The 23535-nt window shown below is 39.0% G+C and overlaps 1 protein-coding gene and 1 pseudogene across 1 annotated transcript; both read right to left on the reverse strand.

The window, feature by feature from the left end:
- Positions 1 to 5851: 5851 nt before the first annotated feature.
- On the reverse strand, positions 5852 to 10792 carry LOC139451036 (cysteine and tyrosine-rich protein 1-like). Its single transcript, XM_071232849.1, has 4 exons — positions 10744 to 10792; positions 8669 to 8786; positions 6990 to 7180; positions 5852 to 6165 (listed from the first exon to the last, which is right to left on the reverse strand). The coding sequence occupies exons 1-4, from the start codon at positions 10790 to 10792 to the stop codon at positions 5852 to 5854; spliced, it is 672 nt and encodes a 223-aa protein (XP_071088950.1).
- Positions 10793 to 15405: 4613 nt separating this feature from the next.
- LOC139451037 (uncharacterized) lies at positions 15406 to 23528 on the reverse strand (annotated as a pseudogene).
- Between the last annotated feature and the right edge of the window lie 7 nt (positions 23529 to 23535).

Here is a 23535-nt window from a genome sequence, read left to right on the forward strand (position 1 = left end):
GTTAGGTAAAACAGTTTTTTATAGCATGTTCTTGTGGCAAATATTGAGCTGGCTTCCTGGTGCAACAGAAAAACATGAACCATGGCTTTCGACCCCATCGCTGCAGCAGTTGCTGTGATAAATGGAACATGATTTGTTTCGTACTTTTGATTCAGTCCTCGAAACCACAGTAATCACAAATGTTATTTATTTATCTCGGGTTTGGAGTAAAGGTACTTAAGGGATCTAATTATTAGAATTCCATGAGATTTCGGTCCCTAGTATCAAGTTTGGTAAGGTTTGTGCGCACACGCAACCTTTAATTTAATAACATTAACATGATTTAAGATAAATGTCACCGCAGCTCTTATTCAGTTTGCGTCTATATTCCAGTCGTATTTCGACAAATCTAAAAACTAGAAGACAGTCAAAACTGGCCAGAATCTTGATTTTGAAAGAGATTTTCAGTTGCATTTGAGTAAGCGTTTCACTTGTCTACTTTTTTTTAACCAGTGTCCTCGCACAACAAACACGCCTTTTTTAATCATGCATGGTTTCCCCTTGTATTTCAAAATACCGATTAATAATTATCCTTTTTTTTCTATTTTCGTCTATATTTGAGTCAAGAAACAGACTCACGTTGAAGGGGCTTTAAGTGTTTTCTCAATTTGGTCACGTTTTGTTTTTGAGACCAAATCAAGCGGTAATTGCAAATATCAGGGATATTTCATGAAGCAGTTCTCCTTTATAGCCAATGCATTTTACACATTTTAAGTCACGTCAAGGGTCACGATCATAATATAAAAAAACGGCTGGTCAATGGACATATTATCTATGGGCGAGGATGCGATAGGAAAATGTCATGTGTGAGCTATACCATTCGTGACCGACACGTGTCATTCGGGGACAAGTTGAATGGAGAATCGTGCCTCTCTCGAAGGATTCCATAGTGACGTATGAGTAAGTGACTTGGGTTTAACGCCACTTTGAACAACATTCCAGTTATATCACGACGTGATAGCTTGATTCGGGAGGAAAGTCTGAAGTGATGCGGGTCTTTGACGTTTACCCCTTTGGTGAAACCCACGAGCGCGGGTATGGTGCTGACAAACCTAGAAACCAACGCTCATAGGTTTCTGGCGGGCCCAGTAGTTATATGAAGCTCGTTAAGCATTGGGAAGGCCGAAATCCAACTTACAGAATGCGTGTTAGTATGCCAACACAATGTGCAAAGGCAATATTGGCCGATGAAACGTTCTGGCCAGAAAATGTAAACTGCAGAGAATGGGTACCAACAATTTCTGGGTATACATGTACATATGACAACTCAGGAGCCGAGAATTAAAAGCCATACCAATAATAAACGTTATACATAGTGCACTGCTACTACTCGTTATGCTTCGAATAGCAACTAGGAACATACGAGGCATTAGGCATGGTACACATGAGTTATGTACAAGACTAGACAGCACAGATCTATTCTTTGTGACTGAACATTGGTTAAGTGAACAAAATGCCTCCCTCATGAACACTATACATGATGATTTTGATGTTTACTATAAATGCAGCTGTACCAGTATTTCTCAGCGTGGGTCAGGTGGTATAGCAACCTTCATACGTAAAGGCGATTGGTGTAGGATATCCGTAATCAATACATCACAAAGCCAAAATGTGATCGGAGTAAGTCTACAAATAGGTAGTAACACATTATATGTGATAGGAACGAGATTACCTTCCACTAACATCTTAGACAGTCTATATTTCGAACAGCTGGATTATGTGATGGAATTGTATGACATATACTCGCAATATGGTCTTACTATCCTTACTGGAGATTTTAAAGCAGATATACGACAATCTGCTGTCCAAGGAATGAGATCTCGTTGTCTTCAAAGGGTACTAAATGAACGAACCCTATATTCAGTTGTACCATTAGACGATATTACTAAGTATACGTTCTCAAACAAATGTAAAGATGTGAGAACAATGATAGACTATATGTTTGTGAGTGTTGATTATCTGAATAACGTTATTGGTTATACCATTGATACTGATATACCATATACTGTCTGCCTACAAATGACTGTCCTAAAAAAACATATGCTGGATATAAGCTCAATTGGAAGAAAGCGTGTGATACTGATCTTATGCTGTATCGCTATGAAACTGAAAATTACTTTCGTGAAGACATATGCAAGTTGTCCCAATTCCCACCCCATAATGAATATATTGAAACGTATAATAAGTACATTACAGAAGCCCTCCATGCATCTACTGCAGTAAGTATCCCATCAACGAAGTTTAAACCCTACCTCAAACCCTACTTGAAAAAAACACAACCTGAAGTTATTACATGATGAAATGCGCAGTAAAAGACGACATTGGCAAGAGAATGGCAGGTCACATGCTAAGAACGATGAGAATTTTGTTAAATATAAGGAAGCAAAGCGTTGTTTTAGAAGACAGCATTGTAGATCCAAACAATCGCTCATAGATAGCAGACTGAAAGAACTTTATGAGGCAGCTGAATTATATGTACATGAATACTTTAAAACTGCAAAACGATATCACAAAACTAAGGGCCGAGTACACAAACTTCTTTATTAATGTAATCAAAGTAGTAACGCGGAAGGTATTTGTGGAATCTTTGGAAAAATACTTTCGAGACTTGTCAATCCCAACCACGCAAAGTCATTTTGACTGCTTTTTTGCTGATGAAGTAATATGCTCAGTCAAAAATATTGAAAACAACGAAACATCTTATGCTGATAACGATGTAACTGCTATCCATCCATTGAAGAGACCATTCACCATTGCAGATGTAGTAAGTACAGTTAATGGACTGAAAAACAATAAATCTCCAGGACCTGATGGGCTCACAAACGAACATATTAAGTATGCGGGAAGATCTTTATTAAAGCATATTATGGTATTATTCAATGCGATCATTAAACATGAATATATCCCCAAAATGTATCATATTGGCGAAATCTTACCAGTGCATAAGGGACGAAGAAAAAGTAAAAGTGATCCCTCTAACTACAGGGGCATAACACTAACTTCAGTCCTAAGTAAGCTTTCCGAAAGAATGCTTCTCAACAGAATCGAAAAATGGACAAGCGACGATGTAACCTTCCCTCACCCACTACAGTTTGGATTTAGAAAAAATGCTGGTGCTGAAACGGCGGCTCTCACTCTTCTAGAAAGTATTTCATACTTTAACGAAAGAAACTTAGCAGTTTATTGTGCCTTCCTCGATAACGAGAAAGCCTTCGATCGTGTTTTGCTTGCGGTCTCTTCTACAAATAACATAAATTTGGTATCAATGGTAAATTATGGAGAATTCTACGTTTATCTTACAATTCTATGTACTCATGAGTTAGCTGTGCCGGCTTCAAATCTGATGTTTTCCCTGTTAAACAGGGCGTGGGTCAGGGTCGTGTCTTATCAGCATGGCTCTTTACACTTTATATAAACGATTCGCTACATGAACTAAGCAATTCCGGTTGTGGACTATGTCTCCCATGGGGACGCTGCCCAGGAATACTGTTAGCAGACGACACGATCTTGATCAGCTGTAACTCAACAGGTCTTCAAATGCTCATAAACGTTGCAGAAAATTATGGTAACAAGTGGCAGTTAAAATGCAATGTGTTCAAATATGCTGTCCTAACTTTTGGATGTAGTAAACAAACAGTGTCTCCTGAACATCTTTACATTGGTAAGATAAAATTACCCGTTTAAAAGGCAATTGTCTATGCGGGGGTGTACATAAGTACTGCTAAAACTTCGGTAGAAAGAACGAGGTTAGCATGTGAAAAACTGAGAAAATTGATAAATGTATACCATAATTCTGGCCTGTACTTTGTTTGACTTTATCCTATAGCCGCCGTGCGCATCTGGCACCGAGTGATATTACCCTGTGGCTTATATGGATGTAATGTGTGGGGAAAACTATCCTTAAAGGAATATGAAATGCTAGAAATCACTCAACGCTATTTTATGTAAGAAAATCCAGGGTTTTAATAAGCGTATGCCCAAAGAAATAGAGAGGGACACAATTGGGGTTATATCAGTACAAGGATACATTGATCAACAAAAGCTTTTGCTCCTTGGTAAGCTATGTAATTGAAAACTAATGTATATTTTCAAACAAATGTTTCTAGCCCGGCTTGGGCAGTTTAGATATAAAACAACACTAGTTAATAAGAACAGTCGGGACACGAAATCACCTATCTTTACCATGCTACATCTTGTCTCCAAATATAATTTATCTGACGAGTTAATGATATATATGATGTGTTCAATTTTCATCAAGAAACGATTATGTTCAAAACTGGTGAAAAAAAAGATTCACCTACACGAAAAACAATTACTAAACAAGGCGCGTCTGAGCAGATTATCTCTGTCAAGATATATAACAATACGATCTGGACGAGAAAATAGGTTATGGAAACTTGCTCTCGATAGACCAGAATATTTTACTTCCTTAGCTAGACCAGTTCGCTTAGGTTCAATGCCAATGGAATCAAATGAATGTATTTGTGGAACAGTTGCGAATGATATAGTGAAACACGTTTTCATGTCATGTCAAAAGAATTTAGAAGAAAGAAATATCATATTTGATAAAATCATTTATTTGCTTGATGTTAAAATATTTGTGAGAATCTTGGCAGACGATGACACCTTTCTGACTTTTCTGCTTGGTGGTTTACCTGAACAACTTGAAGTAGAATTAGACTACAATGTATGGGCAGAGAGCATGATAAATATTGGTGGTGCAGTTAAAAAGTGGGATGAAGTCATCCGAAGCTGCTTATACTAAACAATGTGTGTAATGTAAACAAGTGTACATTTGTAAATAACACATGCTAATTGTCCTTCTAATAACACACATAGTCAATATGATACATATGTATATGAACTACTTCTGACATATATGTAATAAACATATATGTGTGTGTGTGCACATTTATACTATAGATGTTGTCCTTTCACTGTACTCTTCACTTAAATGGAGGAAATAAAGAAGATCTCCGTCCAACGTGTAGTACAAGTATCACTGACTGTATTGACAACAGAGGCGCCCCCACCCCCACCCCACCCACCCCATCAACCCCCCTCCCCCCCCCCCCCCCCCCCCCCCACACACACACGTCCAACCTGAAGTACAAGTGTCCCTGACTGTAATGACAACAGAGGCGGTCTCCCACGTCCAACGTGGTGTAGTACAGGTATCACTGACTGTAGTGGTGACTAAGTGTTGTTGCCGATATGTTTTCAAGAAAAATCAGTCATAATGTAGAAAAATAAGTTTATTGTTGAAAGTGAAAAAGGACTTGTTTAGTTACAGTGTAGAAAAGTATATGACCTGTTGAATAGGAAACCACTAATGCAATAGTTTTAAATGTGAGCCAAGCATTCGTACACACCTCAAATATGGCTTTGGTCTATTTATGAAACAAACACAACAGTTACTTTTGTTGGTCGGAAGATTTAGCATCACATATAACGGGTTTTAAATATACATACACTGGAGCAAAGTTACAAAATATGAATCATTTGTCAACGTATTTTGTAAAGACAAATATTGCTACTATGAGATGAAGCGTTAGATAAGTCTTTTACGGTGCTTATTGTACATACGAAAACTAAAGGGAAATAAATTCAATTGCTATACACATATTATATACACTGTGTGACATGGTACAACAACATAATCAAGTGTGAAGGCATGTATTGGCAAAAAATAACAATCAATATTATTAACTGGGTGTCGTATTTTCCCCGTAAACTGGACGCTGGTCAACTTCTCTTAATGGGGGTGAGGCAGCTCCTTGTGGGGGCGGGTCTACTCCTGTATGTGGGGCGGTTATACTCCACCTTGTGGGGTCTGGTTTGTCAAACCTTGTGGGGGTGGAAATGCTTCACCTTGTGGGGGCGGGTTTGTCAAACCTTGCGGGGTTGGAAATGCTTCACCTTGTGGGGGCGGGTTTGTCAAACCTTGTGGGGGTGGAAATGCTTCACCTTGTGGGGGCGGGTTTGCTGTACCTTCTGGGGGCGGGTGTGTTCCCTGCTGTTCTGGAGGATAGGCTAGTTGAGCGTAGTTTGGAGCAGGCGGGTATGCCCCGGGAACCGATTGAACTGGGTAGCCATATCCAGGAGTATAGGCTGTGTTGGTTCTGCCTGAAAGAATCAACAAGCGGACAAGTGGTTTACACCAGTAGTTGTCAATAGTCCAGCTATATCACAGCGACTTCCAAAGTACGGAATTCTAGATCAGACAAATCATTGGCCGATGAAACAATAACCAGCTCCATAAGCGTACAGTGTCACGATGGTCGATGCGATTAAGCTACGAGGAGACGTGATCATTGCACTCTGGGTACGAGGACACAAGTGATCCAGGTCAGCATGGCACAATGCCACACAATCAGCCGGGTGATGGGTGAGGGTCCTCTTGGGGTCGCCCGTCTCTTCACACACATCACCAACAGGACCCAGAACCACAATCTCCCTGATGTGTTAATGGTGAAACAGGAACAGTTATAGTTGACACTGAACATTTCAATAAATGTTTTTAAGTACATACTCGGACAGACGTGGATTGAAGATAATACACTTGGTTGCTGTACACCTCATACACATTTTAATAATATGTTTAGTATTTAAAACAGCTGAAAAATACAAAGGACGAAAATTGAGCATTGTGTGTGACGCATTGTCTGGTACACCTTGTGATGGCCACCAAGTGAACCAGATGAAGAGTTGGTAAAATACCATCCCCACCAACGTCTATGTGTACCCTTCTCAATACTGTGACACCTTGTTGGTTGCCAAAACGACTCTGTGATGTGCATTGTCTCCTTATCTTTTGGAAAACACTGGTGGGTAAACTGCATCTGTAAATCAGCCTTGTTAGACACCGTAGGATACGTGTACACATGAAGGACAAGGTGAATAATCAAGAGAAAGGTTTGGTTAAAGTCAGTGGTGAGCGATTGTCATACCTGATACTACAGTCATTTGTTGTTGGTTTTGTATAACGTGACCTCTTTGTCCTTGTGATGACCTACAACAGCAGACACAGCAGATGATGATTCCCACGATGAGACCGATCAACGCGATTACGCCAATGACGATGCTGACAATAGCTCCTGTGGTCCACGTGTAGGATGTGGTGTCGAAGCTGGTGCTGATCCTGAAATACATTGATCACAGTCAAGATCAGAGTAGTGGAAGGTTCTGAAACACAGTGATCACAGTCAAGATCAGAGTAGTGGAAGGTTCTGAAACACAGTGATCACAGTCAAGATCAGAGTAGTGGAAGGTGCTGAAACACAGCGATCACAGTCAAGATCAGAGTAGTGGAAGGTTCTGAAACACAGTGATCACAGTCAAGATCAGAGTAGTGGAAGGTGCTAAAAAAAAGTGATCACAGTCAAGATAAGAGTAGTGGAAGGTGCTAAAAAAAAGTGATCACAGTCAAGATCAGAGTAGTGGAAGGTGCTAAAAAAAGTGATCACAGTCAAGATCAGAGTAGTGGAAGGTGCTAAAAAAAGTGATCACAGTCAAGATCAGAGTAGTGGAAGGTGCTAAAAAAAGTGATCACAGTCAAGATCAGAGTAGTGGAAGGTGCTAAAAAAAGTGATCACAGTCAAGATCAGAGTAGTGGAAGGTGCTGAAACACATTGATCACAGTCAAGATCAGAGTAGTGGAAGGTTCTGAAACACAGCGATCACAGTCAAGATCAGAGTAGTGGAAGGTGCTGAAACACAGTGATCACAGTCAAGATCAGAGTAGTGGAAGGTGCTGAAACACAGTGATCACAGTCAAGATCAGAGTAGTGGAAGGTTCTGAAACACAGTGATCACAGTCAAGATCAGAGTAGTGGAAGGTTCTGAAACACAGTGATCACAGTCAAGATCAGAGTAGTGGAAGGTGCTAAAAAAAAGTGATCACAGTCAAGATCAGAGTAGTGGAAGGTGCTAAAAAAAAGTGATCACAGTCAAGATAAGAGTAGTGGAAGGTGCTAAAAAAAAGTGATCACAGTCAAGATCAGAGTAGTGGAAGGTGCTAAAAAAAGTGATCACAGTCAAGATCAGTGTAGTGGAAGGTGCTAAAAAAAAGTGATCACAGTCAAGATCAGAGTAGTGGAAGGTGCTAAAAAAAGTGATCACAGTCAAGATCAGAGTAGTGGAAGGTGCTGAAACACAGCGATCACAGTCAAGATCAGAGTAGTGGAAGGTTCTGAAACACAGTAGGATAGGGCCGAGAAGACTGACCACGAGCTACAACAGTTACTGCTGTGTTATTGTTATATATAACAGCTATTAAACACTCACCTCTAGCTACAACAATACTTAATTCTGTTTGTAACCATACTTTATCTAGTAGATGGACGAGTGTTATATACACTAGCTGAAGAAAACTCACCTCGAGCCACACCAATAGTTACAGCGGTGTAATTGTTATATTCACCAGCTGATCAAGATCCACCTCCAGCTACAACAGTACTTAATGCTGTGTGTAACCATACTTTAGTTTGAACAGGGCCGAATGTTCTATACACCAGATATTGAAGACTCACCTCGAGGAGCTACAACAGTACTTAATTAATGCTGAGTGTAAGCATACTTTATATTGAACAGGGCCGAATGTTCTATACACCAGATATTAAAGACTCACCACCTCGAGGAGCTACAACAGTACTTAAAGTACGTGCCGCCACAGCACGAGTTAGGGCAGGCCTTTGTCTTATAAGTCCCGTCCAACTGCTTCTCGGAGCATATTTCAAAGGCATAAGCTGCAAATGATCAAGAAAATGAAAACATTGAATTAAAGAGATGTGTACATTGTATGACTCATGCAGTCACGATAGCGAGGGACCATGTGTTGATACCGACATAGTAAATTGAGTAGAAGCTGTTGCATGGCTATTCATAAGCGTATTTCCTTCATCGTCATATTCAAGTATTGACTTTCTATTATGAAACATAAAAATCAATAGCTCACGTATCACGTCAATCTAGAACTATATCAGTAACAGTCATCATAAGTTCACAAGACAAGTGGTCACTGTCCGTCAATCTAAAACTAAAGTTCTTGTTTTTTTAAATTATCAAAATCAAAGAAATGGATATACAAAGACGCACATATAGAGGTAGTTTCATCTTATACTTACCTTGGAATGTTGTTTACTAGGACTTTGAGTTGGAATAAATATCTAGAATCTACATCTGTTAAAGCTAAGGAAGTGCTGATGTCAATCCAACAAAGTTTGCTAAAATATGATAATCTACCCTGTAATTTATACTTTCAATTTTGATACAAGGATAATGCCAATTTTACTTTATGGATCACAAATATGGGGTAATAGAAAATATGAGTGTATAGAAAAAGTTCATCTTTATGCGTGTAAAGGTGTAATTGGGGTTCGATCCTCCACCCCAAATAGTATTGTACTTGGGGAATGTGGCAGATATCCATTGTATATATTTTCGCTTAAGCGCTGTATAACTTATTGGTTAAAACTAAAGACTCTTCCATCCACGCGATACCCAGTAAACATGCAGTAAACATGCTCTTCTATCTGCATCAAAATGCCAGTCACTCACGCAATAAAAATAAGTGGGCAACAAATATCAAAATCACCCTTTTCAGTTGAGGCCTTGGATACGCTTGGATGGATCAGGGTGTTGGAAGTGTCAAGATGTTTATGTCATTATTACTCGAAAGAGCAAATGTGGATAGAAAATCTAAAAATAGCAAATGTACATATACGTACGTATTCTCTCTTCAAAGAACAATTTATACTCGAAGAATATCTAATATATTTTACAATAAAAAAATCGAGTATCGCTAGCGCAGTTCAGAGCAGGATATTATCATTTAAAGATCTATAAAGGTATATTTAAAAAGTCTAACAATATAGATGTACATCTTGTAACTTTAATGTTGTAGAAAATGAGTATCATTTTATGCTTGTGTGTAAAGTCTATCGTCAATTAAGAAACAAGTATATTCCAAAGATGTTTATAACTTACCCAAATATCAATTTCTTTTGCATACTCATGCCAACTTCAAATACTACTTTATTACAAAATATTTCATTGTACATACATCATGCATTGTTAGTTAGAAGAAACACCCATACCTTGTAAATACGTTGAACTATGGGCCTTCGGCCTTTCAGTTTGCAATGAATAAAACAATTTGATAGCTTGATTGTGTCCCTAGCGGTGCAATGTCCCAAAACCAACCCCCACCCCCACCCCACCCACCCCCCCCCCAAAAAAAAGAAAAAAAAGAAAGAAAAGAAATGAAAGTAATTCACACGAATATCACAAATAAGGTCAGTGAGACACTGGCCCAGTAACACCTCATAAAAACTTATCCATTATAGCTCGAAATGCATATTATGCAACACCTGCTACTTAACTAATTATACTGGCTTGCCTTTACATGGGTGTACTTGTAACAGACTATGGCCGTTCCTGATGGATGAGGGCGCGTTCCACAAAACAACATTAGGTAAGGTAAATTGTAACCACAGAGGTTAGAACTAATGTTACTTTAGTGTGAAATGACACCAGTTTAACAAAGCCTTACATCGATCGTACATCGATCTTAACTCGGTATGCTAACCTTAGCGTTAAGATTGATTTGTGGAATTGGGCCCTTGAGTCTTGGGATCGACAATGTACACTTAAATAAAGAAAATCGGTTTCTCACTAAGTCATTATGAACAATATCATACTTACAAAATGTAACCACGGTAAGGATAACACATCCAATTCGTACACCACACATGGTAGTAAACTGAACCATCGATGTTTGAAGACTATTAGATGACAGTTAAGGAAGTGTATTGACTATCCACGGGTTGGCCTGTATGCAAGCCACGGGCAGGCAATGGGACATCAGACAATAGGTATAACAATGAACGCCTGCAGATACGGATCTTGGATTATACTCAGATAGTAATGGCTAATGGTCGCCAATTGATCAGTGTAACCAATCAGAAACCGTTTACATATTCGGTTCATGGTTGTATCAAAACATTGTGAAGAAAGAATATAGGCTGTTTCCAAATGCTTCAACTGTTTAAGTGCATCATCCTGAAAAAATTCAAAGTATTTGAACAGATGATGTTATGCTGTTTCCAACCTTCACGCCTACAGTGTAGGTATATAGATGTTTGTATGTGTGGAGAAACTACTAAAGAGACTTTCCTTTTACAAAATATATTACCAACAGCCCATCCTTCTTAACGATTATTGTATATGCTGGAATATCATGGTGATATCAACATCGTGCTAATTTAACGTTTGAGTCTTGAAACCGATCAGGAGAACATGCCACCTCCAACAGCAGCAAAGTTTGCTTTTGTAGTAGCGGGCAAGGCTCCGGTTAGGGCAGTAAACACAGAACGGGCTACTGGGGTGTGAGTTGACAGCTTGATATCATGTTGCAACTAGTCAAATCAAACAAGCTTGTTTTTTATGTAACATGGCATGTAACTACATGTATGTACTTAACACTTTGATAGAGTGAACTAGCACTATAAAATTGGCATTAGTTCGAACTAGTACAAGAAGTCACACACACAGACACGTGCATACACGACGATATACAAGTGCGTTTATCTTGAACACCGCGTTGAGCCCCATTTCACATCACCTCATTCTAACCAACCAGCACAATTGCATATTTCATATTGGCAAAAGCATCAGGTAATCATGTCATAACACACAGGTAACCAACAGTCAATGATCATTGATGGAATGAGTTCAGCTAGGAGGAAACTGAAATTTGGAGTGCCACAGGGATCTACGTAGACCTTTCCTTTTGAAAGGTTAGCAAAACAACGTGATTTGTATGCTGATAATAAAAATGTACGCAGCTCTATTTTAGATACAAACCGTCGGTTAGTGAGACATTTCAGAGAATCTAAGTTCGCATTGTTGATGTCAAAAGTTGAATGATGTCAAACTTCCGCAAATTGAATGAGAACGAAACGGAAATGTTGATCATCAGTTAAACTAATGCAGCACAAGCTGCATCTTCCCAATATACAGGTTCGTGATGGAATTGTCCAACCAAGCAGTCACATGGGAATTCTAAGCATGATCCAACCATCAGTTTGAGAAATCATATAACAAATATATATGTCATCCGATAAAGACTATCATACAAATAAGGAGATTTGTGGATAAAGACTCTGCCAAATCCTTACTCCATGCACTTGCCACCTCAAGATCATTAGAATAACTCAATTTACACCTGCATGGCATTCAGTAACATCAGCTGGACAAACTATAGTGTATACAAACTACAGGTCATCACAGGATGTCGAACAACCGTTTCTCAAAGAATTGCTTCGGCTACCAGTGAGGCAGAGAATCAAGTTGAGGATGCTGGCATTTGTTTACAAGTCACTCCATGGATACCCCAGACGACAAGAAATGGAAACAGAATCCTTAGCAGAGTTAGCACGCTCTAGGAAATGAGCTTCCAGTGGATGTCAGGAGATCCAAGCATGTCACCAGCTTCCGGTCAACTCTCAAGACCATGCTCTTCAAAAGAGCATATGATCTACGTAATAGGAAGGTTTATCTACCTGTACATCTGCATAGGTATCTACATGTTTGTCTACCTGTGTATCTACCTGTATATATACCTGTACACATGTCCAAGAAGCACGGACATTAGCTGATTTGCTGCACTTCTGCGTGAATCAAGGGTCACACTTCAGTGCAGTCATTGCAGAGGATATGGGTATGACTGGGGTAATCTTTTTGCGCATGGTAAATATCATTGAAAAGATCTTGCATACATGTTTATCGTATTGTATTAGATTGTATGTAAATATCATTTCCAAAATCTGCTTTTCTTAAATTAATTTAACTAAATGAATACTTACAAATTTTGATGTAGTTAAAATTCTGATTTTGTCACACTAAATGTGTATCTTACATAAAACAATATCCAAACTCAAGTTTTCTAATATTTCTGGGTTTTCATATTCAAACCAGTATTCGAGGTTTCGATACAACCAAATCCAAATTACGTTCTTCGGATTTATTATAAGTTAATTTTACGCTCTTTTGCCTAACCCAGTATCGTTCCTAAGAGAGGAGATTTGGCTTGGTGTAAAGTTGCCACCCTGGGGTCAGAGGGTTTGAATCACCCATCCCACCCAGGAGGAAATCTGCCATCTCACAACATCTGCCAGCTGCTAATCACATGTGTTACTGTACTGTGTTGTTACTTGGGAAGATTTGACAGTTGTGTATGTATACGGGATAATGTTTTTTCAGTAAGAGTGTGAGTGAGTTGGGTTTAACGCCGCTTTCAACGCTTTGAAACTGAGAACACAGAGAAGGTTCTGAGAGACTTTATTGAAAAACATCTTAAATTTGACAGTGAGAACTGACAGTTTCAGCGAGTTCATAGAATAGGCAGGAGACGTACCCCTCAATACACGGGTGAAGTCAAACATCGGCCGATTATCGCCAAATTCTTGGTTACAAAGGAACGAGACGCAGTGAAGAGATGCGGTAAAATGCTGGCCGGTACACCATATGTAATCTCAGAACAGTTCCCGGGGGAAGTCTCAGATTATAGGAGAAATGTTCTTATGCCCCTGATGAAAGTTGCAAGAGCTGAGAAAAAGAGAGCTCACATCGTTGTAGATAAGCTCTACGTTGATAACCGTCTCCAGCTCACATAGTGAGAGTGTAATAAATGATCAAAATGACTTTAATACGTTATCTCAGGAAGGTGTGCGTTTAGTTAGTTTGAATTGCTGGGTTTACGAAAAAGACTCGAGTACCCCGAGTTTATTGATTTAATTGAACATAATGATATTTTATGTTTTCAGGAAACAAAAACTGACTCATTTGATGAATTCAGGTTGAATGGTTATAAAATATTTTTGCAACATCGTTCTAAAGCAAAGAGACGTTCTGGAGGCATTGGAATATAACCTTGTGAAAACCGTGTAAACATCAAAATGTGTCATTCAGACTCTTATGAACGTCAGTTTTGCTGTCATGTGACTGGTCTCTTGTCCAATGTACAAGTCGCATCACGTGTGAACTGCATGTTATATAAATATATGATGATATGTTTACACAAGGTATAATTAATATACAAAGATAACAATATAATTTCCTATGACCAGTGACTGATATGGAGAATCTTAGTTTGTTGTCTGGAAATATTGATGGATAGGGTTTTTGATGAGATGTTCTGAAAGGGCAGATTTTTGTCAGATATTTTCAACAGAGGTCTTGTCTTCGTTTATTCTGGTGGCAATGGAACGTGAAGTGTCTCCAATATATTTGTCTCCACAGTTGCATGAGATCTCATACACACATCCACTAGGGTTTAGGGATGGAAGATGTTTCTAAGTGTCTTGTCGAAGGTAAATGTCACATCCATTGGTTGTTTTTCGTGAGAAGACTGCTGATCTGGTGGCTGGTAGGGTCTTGGTATGTGATGCTGACGAGGATGGGTGATGGGGATGCTTTGGACTTGGAAATTGGACCTTTTTCCTGGGTTTCCTGGCTTTTTTAAATGTTGTGTGTTTATGGTGCCGGATTTCTTTGCTAAGACTGTCAGGATTGCTGATGTCTATGGCTTCTCGGGTGAGGGTTGATATCTCAATCAAACCAAACAAGCTGGCGGGTACTCCATGGCCATGAAAGATGTCAGGCGAGGACAATACGGCTAAGGATCAACTATGTTCCATAGCATCTTGATGGAAATGCCCCTTTTGAACACTTGTTCGAGTCGTTAAAGTGAAGGAAACTTCTACTTTTATGAAGCTTACGGTTCTATGTCACTGAACAATATAAATGTTTAAGAATCTTTTGTTGGCAAATAAAGTGGGATTTGTTCATGACCGGGTGTATTTGCATATAAAGGTCTCAAGAAAGAAAGTCATAATGTAGAAAAATTTATTTATTGTTGAAGATTCAAATTGATTTGTTTTGTTGCAATGTAGTCGATTGGACCTGCTGAATACACACTAATGAAAAATACAAGCCAAATACTCGTAATCATAAATATGGCTTTTGTCCTTTTGTGAAACAAACACCTCAGTTACCTTTGTAAGTCGGAACGCTCATTACCATATATAATGGGTTTTAAATTTTCATAAACTAGAGCAATGTTACCAAAAATGAATCATTTGTTATCGTATTTTGTGAAGACAAATATTGTTGTTATGCAATGGAACGTGCGATAATTAAGTGACGATATTGTGTGGCATCATTTGGGATATTTGAGAGCATTGATCATGACTTGCCTTTGCATGTGTTTGTGTACAAAAGACTCTGCTTTATGCAGAGGTTTCTATTGGATATGGAAAGGGATTTGTCTCTTTATTTATTTTTTGGTGCTGATTATATATTTTCACCATAAGCTGGAGACTAGCAGACTTCACTCGGTGGTGGGAGAGGCATCTCCTTGTGGAGGAGGGTATGCTGCACTCTGTGGGGGTGGATTTACTCCACCTTGTGGGGGCAGGTATGCTCCACCCTGTTGATATGTTCCCTGCTTCTCTGGAGGATAGGATGGTTGAGAGTAGTTTGCTACAGGCGGGTATGCCCCAAGCGTGGATTGAACCGGGTAGCCATACCCAGGAGTATAGGCTGTGTTTGCTGTACCTGAAACGGGGAGATACTTACGTATAGAATCGTCAAGGGAACGAGTGAATGTTGTTTTCGCAACAGTAGATAGCAATAGAACAACTACATCCAAGCAACTTCCAAAGTAAGTGATAGATCATAAGCCGAAAAAACAATAACCAACTCCATTAGGGTACAATGGCATAAGTAATACCATCAGACTTCGAGGACACATAAACTCGTGGGTAAAGTTGGTTTGGGCAAAGTGAATGGCGAGCAGTTGTCATACCTGATACTACAGTCAGTTGCTGTTGGTGTTGCACTACGTGACCTCTTTGTCCTTGTGATGACCTACAACAGCAGACACAGCAGATGATGATTCCCACGATGAGACCGATCAACGCGATTACGCCAATGACGATGCCAATAATAGCTCCTGTGGTCCACGAGTAATGAACGTTGACGGAGCTGAAACAGTCATCGGACAGGTTCAGAGATACCAGTTAAGTCAGGGGAACTTGACACACTGACTACACGTAGCGACCTCAACGTTGAGCCTCTCATAAGAAACGATCGCAACTGATACGAAATGAGGGCACATTTGCGTCATGCCATTCCTTCTGCAAGGAGTGGACTATTAATTGGGATTATCACATGACATGTGATCAAATGATTCATTTTACTTCACTTTTACAATATGGAGTGTGGGAATTCCCACCTTTGTGCACAATTAACTCTCATTTCATCACATCCCAAATATAAATACGGGTCACAGCGAAACAGTTTTTCAACTGACTCAAGCTTTTGTGGAAAAACCTCTATGACATCATGTAATGTCCACAACTAAGTATTTCACAATTACGCAATTCCTTCTATGTTAGTCTCAGAACCTATCAATCAACCATCATTCATACAAACATACACGGACGCACGGACGCACGGACGCACGCACGCGCGCGAGAACGCACACGATAATGTGAGGACGTGAAAAATATAATTGCGAAATGTTCCGGAAATGTATCAGAAAATGTTTTATTCACGTGAATAAGTATGGTTCTGGAAACGTTTTGGCAATGCTTTGAAAACGAACCAGGGCGATTAGTCCAGTAAACAGAAAAACATGTTTTGCTGACAATGTTCGAAACACCAACTGTTTAACAAGAAGATACATATGGCTGTGACAAATAGTCGGACACCGTTATGGTTGTTTTGCAGCAAACAAAATAAGAAAATAAATCACAGTTGTGTGGAGATTTTTAGAAAACTGAAAACTTGTACACTGTTCAAAATTATTGATCTTCTTGCTTTAATTTTGTCTTCACATAGTTTTCTGAAATTCAAAAACTTCAAAAAATAAAAAATATTGAGCAGGTATTCAAAATATATATGAAGAGAAACATTCAATTGGATATACAGTTTTATGAATATTCTAAGAATTATGTAGACTATTAATGCAAGGGTTTCATGGAAACATATATTGATATTCATTCAAAGACACATCTTCCCGAGGCAAGAGTGTTAACTGACTCTAAAAGTCCAGTTTCCATCCTTGCCAAACCAGGCTGGTGTTATGGAGTTACATTTTGGCTGGACTAACGAGTCTATGCATAGTCCAATCAAAATCGCGCACTGAAATCGAAATCCGGTTCGTAAAGTGTCATGCAGATTTCTGTCGACTGCAGGATTTGCAAAGCATATGCACCGCTAACTCGTTGTCAACAGATACTTTCTAAATCTTTTCTTGCTTTTAATCACGGTGCTCACGTGATTTGATGCACTTCGCGATGTAAAACTTGTTATATCACAATATATATCTTGATTATCAATCAGATCGTCTTGCTTGGGGGCCACCGTTTTGTTTGAAGCAAATGCAAGTGGTACGAGAGGTTGAATCTGACTGGTCAATAGGAGAGGCATAGAAAGGACATAACTCGCAATAGCCACTGGTGGCGCTACGACCGAGCCCAGTACTTCCAGCCTAGTTCGGCAAGGGTGGAAACTGGACTTTTAAAGTCAGTTAACTCTCTTGCCTCGGGAAGATGTCAAAGACATAGCTGAATACTTGATGTGGTAAGACTATTTTCAGGTATCACGATGACTACAAAACATGGTACGAGCAGCGAAACAAAGTACTAATGCAATCTTAGCTTCCATTTAAAGGCACAAAGCCACCAACATGTACAATCTTAACATTATTTCAAAACCATCAACATGTATATAGACCGTGGAATTTAACAACTGTACTTACGTTACATAATTCACAGTTCCTGCCTTATTTGGTTTATTACTCAATACATCCAACGTTTCTGTTTCGTATATCCTGGAATGCACACGTTTCATTTTCACCCTTACTGCAGAGAAAACAACAGTGTTCCATATTATGATAAAATGATAACAGAACTATATTCAATAAGCATATACTTATAGTTAATCCAAAGATCAGATACATTGTATTATGCCTGAAAGTCCCGATGATACCCCATTTGTCACACACCTCATAAGAATATTAAGACTTATAATATATAAATGAAAATACTTTCCTTGTGTTTCATTGGCTGTAATAGCCACATAAATACATCAAAATTGTTTCATGGTTTACTTTGGAACCGAGTACTTGAGTCAACCCAGTTTATGTACATGTCTTAATAACGCATCTCCAGTGGACAGATAATCTCATAATCGGGTCATTCTTCAAAAAATGGCAAAATGTTGTCACTGACTAAAACATGCTATTCTCTTGATTAAGAGCACAATTTTCACATCTGTGTTTCAACATTATAACACATTTTTTAGATGTTGATTCTGCTTCTCATTTTGGATGTTATCAGTTCGAAGTTTGTTTTGCTTCAAACACATTTTTCTATTAATTTTCTATTAAACAACGAAATGTAGAAATACGTACACTATAAAATGTGTGACGTATCCATCTAGGTGTACCCTTTGGTACTCAGTATAATAATCAAGCTCTATCCTAGCAAACTTTAACTAAACAGCATGCAACTTTCAAAAGAACCAATTCTGATATAGATACAAACTAATTAAGATTCATATGATTATAAATGTTAACATAGATTACAATAATTATGACAAAATAAATAAATTTATTGACTCAATTTGTGATGAACGCATGTGACAATATTGTCATTTTTGTAGAATCTCCCAATTCTGTTCTTGATAAAATAGGTGATGTTACTCATGAACTTATAACGTCTTTATTTATTTGATTTCATACCGAGGATGAAGTCTATTATGACTGGCCAATTACAACAAAGGGTAAATCTCATATGTCATCTCCACAAGCCATCTCCACTCAATTGTCCAACAAATGGGGTATCTGACAAACGGGGTATGACTCGTTCCACGACCTCGGGGTTCAACCTTTCCCACGAACTGAAATGGGCGGAAGTGCTCATAGTTTCACAAAAGTCAAAGTCACTAGACTAGTACAGTAAACTTGAAATAATAATAATATTTTCATAAATAACAGCGGAGTAAGCAACGACTTTATCCTGGTGGATTTACAATTTTAAATAAGGTTTTAGTTTCGGATCTACTTATTGTGAAGTTTAATACAAGTAGTGCAGTTTGGTTTGCATGTACATTTGGTGCGTTCCATCAATCCAAACTAGATTCCATGAAGTACCAACTTTGGAAAACCCAAAACCCTCAGAGAATGGAAATTGTATGGAGTAGCAAGGTTTCTTGAATTGGAAGAAGAATTCCATTCTCAGCTCATTGGTTGCAGGGGACATCTTCTCGAACATGGCAACAGTAGAGCGCTCAAGCATTTGGAAGTCACCAGAATGTTCATGAATGGTGGGTAGATGTTCAAAGGTTTCTGTGACTTCGTCTAGAGTCATCCAAAGCTTGCCAGGCTAACTTTTTACTTTTCCCAACAAATAGTGATGTTGTGTTACACCTCGAAAAGGCATGAAACACTGGTAAAACAGGAGAATACAGTTCTCACAAATGTACAAATTTAATGATGTCCTCGTTTAAAAGATTGTTGCTAGGTACCTCGATTGTATTCACGTTTTGGGGATGGGGACAGAAATCCAAATTTGAGTATATAATTGTAATAATATTTTTTAATTATGACAGTGAGGTGATTAAGAATGATATAGCTAATATTATCTGTACCTGTGGCTGAGGCTGTGTTGTTGTTTTTAAGAGATGTTTGTAATCCATGTAAATTGATGGTCTGGTTGTGGGGAAGATGTGCGTATGCTGGTCTCTTGTGCTGTCAGGGTGGGTTTTTTTCAGGAGCTGCTTGTTGACGAAAAATGATCAACAACGGCAAATTTTATTTGTGGAATGTTAGGGGAGAAACTGGTTTTTGAATATATATATTACTTTATGCACTTACTAGGCATTCACCTGATGAAGCAGCTATGAAACGTCGTACAGTGATTGCTATCCATAAAAAGTGGCATCTATGCATGTTCTCCCAACTTATAAATGCTTATCAAAGACTTAATAAAGACTCGCCTGGAACAACAACAGTACTTAATGCTGTGTGTGACCAAACTATATTTAGTACATGACCCAGTGTTCTATACACCAGCTATTAAAGAGTCGCCTGGAACAACAACAGCACTTAATGCTGTGTGTGACCATACTATATTTAGTACAAGACCGAGTGTTATATACGCCAGCTATTAAAGACTCTCCTGGAACAACAACAGTACTTAATGCTATGTGTGACTAAACTATATTTAGTACATGACCCGGTGTTCTATACACCAGCTATTAAAGAGTCGCCTGGAACAACAACAGTACTTAATGCTGTGTGTGACTAAACTATATTTAGTGTTCTATACACCAGCTATTAAAGACGCACCTAGAGGTACAACGAATTTATCTTACAGACAAATTTTATGTGACATTGTAAAAGAATTAAGACAAATACAAAACTGATAGAAAACAGCTCTACGATTGCGCTGAGGTTAATTTGTGCCGTGTAACGTGACTCGTGCGTCTTTTTGCTTTGAAGTGGGGTATGAGGGATTTATGTTTTCTACCTCTCAGAAATCTACGTGAAGCCTTACATGCTCGTGGCAAAGTAAAAGAGATTTATTCCCCCGCTGATAAGTGCAGTGACCTCCAGGGCGGGTGTTATAGTATTTTATCAAGATCATTTGGACCAATCAGATCTCATCATTCTGACATAGAGGTATGACAACAGTGCTTAAAGCTGCGCGTGACCATACTTTATTAGGTATAGGGCCAAGTGTTACGTACACCAGTAACATCACTTAATGCTTTGTGTGACCATACTTTAGTACAGTGCTGAGTTGTATATCCACCAGATATTGAAGACTCACCTTGAGGAGCTACAACAGTACTTAATGTACATGCTGCCACAGCACGAGTAAGGGCAGGTCTGTGTCTTATAAGTCGAATTGTTTCTCGGAGCATATTTCAAAGGCAAAAGCTGCAAATGAACACATTAAAGAGGTGTCTACAATGTATGACTGATGTGGTCATGATAGCGCGAGACATGTTGTTGACAGGGACATAGCAAATAGAGTACATTTTTATAGTTGTTGCACGGCTGCTCATAAGATTATCTACCAGGACGTGATAATACAATTATTCACATTCTATTACTTAACGTAAATTAATCAATAACACATAGATCATGAAAAGCAGGTGCTTAGTCAAGTCAATCTAGGAATATTAATAACAGTCATCACAAGTTCACACGACGTGTTTACTGATTGTATAAGGGTAACTCTATTTTTCAGGGCGCTGTCATTCAGATCTGACATTAACTTTCTATTATGAGCGAGTGGGCTAGTGAATTTGCTTTTACGCCGCAATACTCCAGCAATATTACGCCGGGGGACACCAAAAATGAGCTTCACACATTGTACTCATGTACTTCACACATTGTGCCATTAACGAAGGAGGCTAGTTGAACAGACCGAGAGTTCTGCAAATGATAGTGCCCTGAAAAATAGTGTCAGTTATCATATAAAAAATCGACAGAATGTGTACTCAGCGTGATAATCAAACAACAACGTTATGAAAGTTATTCACATGAATATCACATATAAGTTCAGTGTGACACTGACCTAGCAAGAAACACCTCATCAACAGTAAAGACAACGTGCCTTCCGTTTTATCATAAGTCATTCTATTTATTGAAGCAGATAATGCGACACAGGGTACTAAAAAAAGATATTGAGGAACATGCATTCCCATTACATGAATATACACAAGTGTGTAATAGACGTTTGGCGGCTGCCTGATGGACTTAACCATGTTCCACAAAACAACCTAAGGAAAGGTCAAATGTAACCACTAAGGGTTCACCCAGTTCATGGGACATTCTGGAGAATCACAGCCTGCTTTTAGCACACAAAAATTGGATGATGACCACTTTTATCAGATTGTATGAAGACAAAAATGAAATTTTGATCATCAATCCAAAACTAATGATGCCCTGGTTTCAACTCCGAATATGCAGGGAGGATGAGGATAGTATTGATCAGTCAAGCAGTCACGCAAAGAATCTAGGCATGATGACAGAGTTAACATTCAGCTGTTTAACAACAGATAAGGAATATCAGACGTGTAAGTTTATATGTGGACAATAATGCTGTCAAATACTTAGCGCATTTGTCACTTTAAGGTTAGACTTTTGCAAAAGTCTCCTGCATGGTCTTCAGCAAATTCGTCTGGACAAGCTACAGCGTGTGGAAAATACAGTTGCAATGCTCATCATACGTTATCGAACGACCACGTGACACCGATCATCAAAGAATCGCATTGGCTACCAGTGAGACTGAGAATTATGTTCATGCTGCTGGTATGTGTCTACAAATCACCCAATGGTCTGGTTGCAGTGTACCTACCAACCTGAACGGGCATCACGATCTGCATTCCAACAACCGGTACCACCAGCCCAGAAACAACGTGTGAAAACAGAACCTTTAGCACTGCTGGCACTGCTCTATGAGAAGAGCTTCCAGTGGATGTCATGAGATTCGAGGCGGTCAGCAGCTTCCGGTCAACCCTCAAGACCATCCTCTTGAAAAGAGCATATGACTGAGCGCTCTTGAGCAGGAACTATCTGGATAAAATACGCTATATACATTTGTATCGTTCAATAACGGTCATAGAGACAATTGTCTTCCACTGATTTACCCGCCTGAACCTAAGAATAGAAGACCAGTGAAACCACCTCATCTCTTTCACATTTAGTTCGGGGCGGTCGCGTAGCCTAGTGGTTAAAGCGTTCGCACGTCACGCCGAATACCTCGGTTCGATTCCTGATATGGGTACAATTTGTGAAGCCCATTTCTGGTGTCCCCCGTCGTGTTATTGCTAAAAGCGGCGTAGAAAAATGCTCACTCACTCACAGTTAGTTCAGATTCAGAGTGACAAAACAGTCTCCACATGTCTGTACTACAAAAGGGAACCTCACTTTCCAACAGTCAACTTTCCCCTTTATGTCAAGCAATATTACAGCAGTTCCAGCATTTGGCGTCTACATTTCACATCTTTTGAGGTCCAATCGAGCATGGACTTTCTACCAAGATACCAAAGAGTGTCAAAAACGTTTTATGGTTGACATGGAGGAAATTTTCAGATGTGACACATCATGAACAAAAATTATGTATGATGCAGTTCCTTATTTGGACGTGTACCTTATGTTCCCGTGTTTGTTTTAGGTGACTTACTGGGGTCTGTGGCTTGAATGAACAGTTGTTGTGTAGTAGCTGTCACTATTGAAGCATTATGTCCACAGTTACGTGTTCACGTGTCCGATGATTTTGATTCGCTATCGGACTGGGTGTCATCATCATCATCATCTTCTTCTTCTTCTTCTTCTGTTCTTCTTCCTGTTCGGACATCAGTCTCTGGTAGGTATCCCTTGTCAGAAGAATCATCGGCTTGCTCATCGTGAAG

The sequence above is a fragment of the Haliotis cracherodii genome, unplaced genomic scaffold (genome assembly GCF_022045235.1).
Source record: "Haliotis cracherodii isolate W230 unplaced genomic scaffold, xgHalCrac1.p SCAF_8, whole genome shotgun sequence".
NCBI classification, from domain to species: Eukaryota; Metazoa; Mollusca; class Gastropoda; order Lepetellida; family Haliotidae; genus Haliotis; species Haliotis cracherodii.